This window comes from Arachis ipaensis, chromosome B2 (genome assembly GCF_059453495.1).
Source record: "Arachis ipaensis isolate K30076 ecotype BB chromosome B2, ASM5945349v1, whole genome shotgun sequence".
NCBI lineage: Eukaryota > Viridiplantae > Streptophyta > Magnoliopsida > Fabales > Fabaceae > Arachis > Arachis ipaensis.
In genome coordinates this window covers 85,929,694-85,935,318 of record NC_142437.1, presented here as the reverse complement: position 1 = coordinate 85,935,318, position 5,625 = coordinate 85,929,694, and the positions used below count along the sequence as shown (strand labels likewise).

General features: G+C 40.0%; 1 protein-coding gene across 1 annotated transcript; it reads right to left on the bottom strand.

Annotated features, from left to right (window-relative positions):
• Positions 1-792: 792 nt before the first annotated feature.
• Positions 793-5,271, bottom strand: LOC148574686 (uncharacterized). Its single transcript, XM_088505931.1, has 5 exons — positions 4,902-5,271; positions 2,675-3,277; positions 2,206-2,265; positions 1,717-2,086; positions 793-931 (listed from the first exon to the last, which is right to left on the bottom strand). Exons 1-5 carry the CDS (start codon positions 5,269-5,271, stop codon positions 793-795), a joined length of 1,542 nt encoding a protein of 513 aa, XP_088362057.1.
• Positions 5,272-5,625: the final 354 nt, after the last annotated feature.

Below are 5,625 nucleotides of genomic sequence, written 5' to 3'. Positions count from 1 at the left end.
CCCTACGACGTGTGCGCGTCGATGACGCTTATGCGTGGGATGTACTTTTTTTTTATAATACTCAGAACAAAAGGGAAATGTGCTTATGGAAAAATTAACAAAGAGAAGTAATGAAACAAATATAAGCAAATAAATAAAATAGAACCATGAAAGAAAAAGGAAGATCATACCATGGTGGGTTTCCTCCCACCTAGCACTTTTCTTTAACGTCCTTAAGTTGGACGGTCCATAGGCTCAGTCCTCTTTCTTTGCTGGATCCTTCAAGAGGAAGATCTCCAGCTCCTTGTTGTTCTTCACTTTCACACCATGATACAGCTTCAAACGGTGGCCATTGACTTTGAAGAAGGTAGGGCTTGAGGGGTGACTTAGGTGGACAACTCCATACAGTTCCACTTTCTCCACCATGTAGGGTCCATCCCACCTTGACCTCAGTTTGCCCGCCATTAACCTCAACCTTGAGTTGTAGAGAAGGACTTGATCTCCATCTCTAAACTCCCTTCTCTTAATGTTCTTGTCATGTACCGCCTTCACCTTTTCTTTGTAGAGCCTTGAGTTTTCATACGCTTCTAGCCGAAGGCACTCCAATTCCTCCAGTTGTAATTTTCTTTCAATTCCGGCTCCTCCCAATCGTGAGTTGCATTCCTTCACAGCCCAGTAAGCCTTGTGTTCCACCTCCATCGGAAGGTGACAAGCCTTTCCATAGACTAGGCAGAATGGACTCATGCCGATGGGTGTCTTGTAAGCTGTCCGATAAGCTCACAGCGCATCTCCAAGCCTAGAGCTCCAGTCCCTTCAATGAGGTTTAACAATCTTCTCGAGTATGCACTTGATCTCTCTATTAAACACCTCGGCTTGGCCATTTGTTTGGGGATGGTAAGCCGTCACCACCTTGTGAATGATGCCATGTTTCATCATCAAACCTGTCAATCTTCTGTTACAAAAATGAGAGCCTTGATCACTCATGATTGCTCGTGGTGATCTAAAGTGACAAATAATATTATTCCTAACAAAAGAAACAACCACGTTAGCATCATCAGTACGGGTAGAAATTGCTTCTATCCATTTAGAAACATAATCAACAGCTAACAGAATATATAAGAAATCATTCGAGTTTGGAAATGGACCTATGAAGTCAATACCCCAAACATAAAAAATTTCACAAAACAACATGAGTTGTTGGGGCATCTCATTCCTCTTGGATATGTTTCCAAATCTTTGGCATTGGTGGCAAGAGTCACAGAAAATATTAGCATTCTTAAAAAGTGTGGCCACCAAAATCTGCAGTCTAAAATTTTTCTTGCAGTTCTTTGAAGACCAAAGTGTCCACCACTCTCAGAAGAGTGGCATGCCTCTAAAATAGACTGGATTTTGGATTGTGAAATACACCTTCTAATTATTTAGTTAGCACCACATCTGCACAAATATGGGTCATCCTATATGTAATAATTGGACTCGCTCTTGAGCTCGTCCTTTTGATGCTTAGAAAAATTTTGAGGAAAGGTGCGACTAACCAAATAATTAGCTATGGGTGCATACCAAGGAACCACCTCAGATATTGCTTGCAAGCTATCAAGTGGAAATACATCATTGATAGGAGTGGAGTCACTTTTAATATGTTTTAGGCGACTCAAGGGATTCGCCACCAAATTTTGGGAACCACTCCTATCTTTGATTTCTAAATCAAACTCTTTCAATAACAATATCCAACGGATTAACCTTGGTTTAGACTCTTTCTTAGCCAACAAGTATTTCAAAGCCGCATGGTCTGAATATACTACCACATTTGTTCTAAGTAAATAAGCCCGAAATTTATCCAAAGCAAAAACAATGGCTAACAGTTCCTTTTCAGTGGTAGTATAATTAGACTGGGCACCATCTAAAGTATTAGAAGCATAAGCAATAATGTAAGGATCCTCTCCTTCGTGCTGAGCCAGCGCCGCTCTTACCGCATAGTTAAATGCGTCGCACATAATCTCGAACGGCCTACTCCAGTCAGCCCCTCTCACAATAAGAGCTTGGGTCAAGACAATCTTCAGCTTGTCAAATGCTTCCATGCAGTCTTTACTCAAGTCAAAATTACGTCTTTCTGCAGCAGACGGGAAAGGGGTAGTGCAACCTTACTAAAATCATTGATAAAATGCCGGTAGAAACCTGCATGACCAAGAAAAAAATAGACTTCCCTCACAGAGGAGGGGTAAGGTAAACCAGAAATAACATCAACTTTCGCAAGATCAACAGATACACCAGTATTAGAAACAACATGGCCTAGAACAATACCTTACTTTACCATAAAATGACATTTTTCAAAATTAAGTACAAGGTTTGAACTAGCACATCTTTCTAATACTCTAGCAAGATTATCCAAACAAAGATCGAAGGAATCACCATAGACACTAAAGTCATCCATAAATACTTCCATACAATGCTCAAGAAGATCCGAGATGATACTCATCATGCACCTTTGAAACGTAGCCGGTGCATTACATAAACCAAAAGGCATTCTTTTATATGCATACGTTCCAAAGGGGCATGTAAAAGTTATTTTCTCCTGATCTTCTGGAGCGATATGGATCTGAAAATAACCAATATAACCATCTAAAAAAATAATAGTGTGATTTACCTGACAAGCGATCAAGCATTTGATCGATGAAAGGTAGTGGATAGTGATCCTTGCGAGTGGCCAAGTTTAAGCGCCTGTAGTCGATGCACACTCTCCAGAAATTCTGCACCCTTGTAGTCATGAGTTCTACATTCTCATTCTTCACTATTATGACTCCGGACTTCTTCGGAACCACTTGTACTGGACTAACCCACTCACTATCTGAGATTGGATAGATAATGTCAGCTTCAAGCAGTCGGATCACTTCCTTCTTCACAACTTCCAGAATTGTGGGGTTTAACCGCCTATGAGGTTGATGGATAGGCTTGGCTCCCTCCTCTAGAAAAATGCGGTGCTCACAGACTTGAGGGCTTATACCTACTATGTCTACCAAACTCCACCCAATAGTTTTCTTGTTCCTTGTCAGTACATTAAGCAGACACTCCTCTTGTTGGGAAGTAAGCTCCTTTGCAATAATCACCGGGAGCTTCTGATTGTCTTCGAGATAAGCATACTTGAGGTGAGGTGAAAAGTGCTTCAACTCCATGTTCAGCTCATGGCTTGGCACTTGATCATCTGGAACCACTGGAGGTGGCAAAGTGTCTTCAGTATACTCACGGGGCTTTCCCACACTTGTACCTTGAACCATGTTCTTCTCATTAACTGTCTCTTGGTGAACTTCAGCCACAGTCTCATCAATAATATCACACTGGAAGATAGAGTGGTCTTCCGGTGGATGCTTCATAGCTTGATGAGAGGATTTTTGCCAGTAAAGAAGTTCATAAAAACAGTCGCGTTGTAGATATAGTCTCTAAACCAACAAAAATCCCTTCATACAAATGTTTTGGGTGTCACAAGTAACAAACCCCTTTTAAAATTATTAACCGAGTATTCAAACCTCGGGTCGTCTTCTCAAGAAACTGCAAGGAAGTATGTTCTTATTATTGGCTATATGGGTTGTAATCGGGGTTTAGAAGGTGAGAAGCAAGTGATTTGAATGACAAGTAAAGTGAATAGCAATTAAAATAAATAAATACTGTAAAGCAAGTTTTGGCAAGGTAAGAGAAATTGGAAGTCCAACTTAGTTATCTCTCTCAACAATAATGAAAGTTGAATCTAAATTCCACTTAGTTAACCTTTACTAAAGTAAAGAAAAGTCAAGGGACTAATTAGTTTGACCTTCGAATCCTATTTATTTTCTAAGAAAAAGTTGGGATTATTGAAGTTCAGTTCAATTAGCAAGATAACGATTATCAATTATGCTGAGTTTAATAACGTTGAGTTACTGATTTCTTAACCAAGACCAAAAAAGGAAAAGTAAAATTGTTGGAATAAAAATGTCCTTAGATGGAAAGCAATGGTGACACAGATTAAGGAGAAAGCAATCAATAACTGAAATACCTCAAATAATCATTAATTCAAATCATAACATGGAAAGGGTTCATAAGTCAAGTTGGCAACATTTATAGGTACAAATAAAAGCATTAAAGTAAATATTAAACCTGGATCCAGAGTCACTCTTACAAACTAAGAGAAGTCCTAAATCCTAATCCTAATCCTAAGAGATAAGGGAGAGAATCTCCCTCTCAAAACTAAATCTAAATCATGGAAAGTAATAAAAATGTGAGCTCTCCCTGAATGGATGCATTCCCCCACTTTATAACCTCTGGTCTATGCCTTCTGGACTTGGATTTGGACCAAAAAGGGCTTCAGAATTCGCTATGAGTGTTTTCTGCAATTTCTGGTGCGTGGCCTCTGTCACGCGTCCGTGTAGGTCACGCGGTCGCGTCATTCGGAGCATTTCGTTGCCACGCGGTCGCGTCAGTCATGCGACCGCGTCATGTGCGTTCTGCTTAAGGCGCGCGGTCGCGTCAGTCATGCGGCCGCGTCGCTGCTGATTCGCGCTTGGCACGTGATCGCTTCGTCCATGCGATCGCGTGGATGCCAGTTTCTTCAGAAGCTCCATTTTGTGCTTTTCTTCCATTTTTGTATGTTTCCTTTTCCATCCTTTAAGTCATTCTGCCTTAGAAAATTTGAAACTACTCAACACACTAATCACGGCATCGAATGGAAATAAAGGTAATTAAAATAATTAATATTAAAGCTTAGGAAACATGTTTTTCACATACATCACATAATAAGGAAGGGAAAGTAAAACCATGCAATTAATATGAATAAGTGGGTGAATGATTGAATAAATCACTCAAACTAAGCACAAAATAACTCATGAAATATGGGTTTATCATAGCTTCATCAAGGTTGAAACTTACTGTTCTTCCATCAATCTCAAAGGAATATGTACCCGAGAAGGCATCCAATTTAAACTGAGAGGTTTTCAAGAATGGCCTTTCAAGCAAGATAGAGGATGGTCTTCCTAATTCATTAGGAGGCATCTCTAGAATGTAGAAATCAATAGGAAAGATCAGCCTATTAATGCTCACCAAAACGTCTTCTGCAATGGCAACCACTAAGATTATGCTTTTTTCTGCCAACACAAAACGGGCTGTCGACCTTCTCAATGGTGGAAGCTTCAAAGCATCATATACAGATAATGGCATAATGATAACACATGCGCCTAAGTCACACATGCAATCCACAAACTGTACACCACCAATAGTGCAAGTAACCATACACGGACCGGGATCACCACATTTCTCCGGTATAGCACCCATCAAAGCAGAAATCGAGCTACCCAAAGGAATAGTTTCTAAATCATGGATCTTTTTCTTATTCATGCACAAATCCATTAGAAACTTAGCATACTTAGAAACCAGGCGAATAACATCAAAAAGTGGAATAGTTACCTCAACCTTTTTGAAGATCTCCACCATCTTGGGATCTAGCTCCACTTGCTTTTTAGTCCTCCTAGCAAGGTGTGGAAAAGGAATGGGAATGGCTTCTTTCAAAATATTGTCTTCCTTAGATACTCCATCCCTTGGTTGAGCAACTTTTTCTTCAACTGCCTATTGTACCTCATCCTCGTCTTCAATATCTTCTACCTCAATAACTTCTTCATCTTGAATGTC

Coding starts and splice junctions, on each gene's coding strand:
- LOC148574686 (XM_088505931.1), bottom strand. CDS start 5,271: ATGGGTGCTATACCGGAGAAATGTGGTGATCCCGGTCCGTGTATGGTT. Junction 3,278..4,901: donor TAAATTGGATGCCTTCTCGG/GTACATATTCCT, acceptor CTGTGGCTGAAG/TTCACCAAGAGACAGTTAAT. Junction 2,087..2,205: donor GAAAGTTGATGTTATTTCTG/GTTTACCTTACC, acceptor CGTCTGCTGCAG/AAAGACGTAATTTTGACTTG.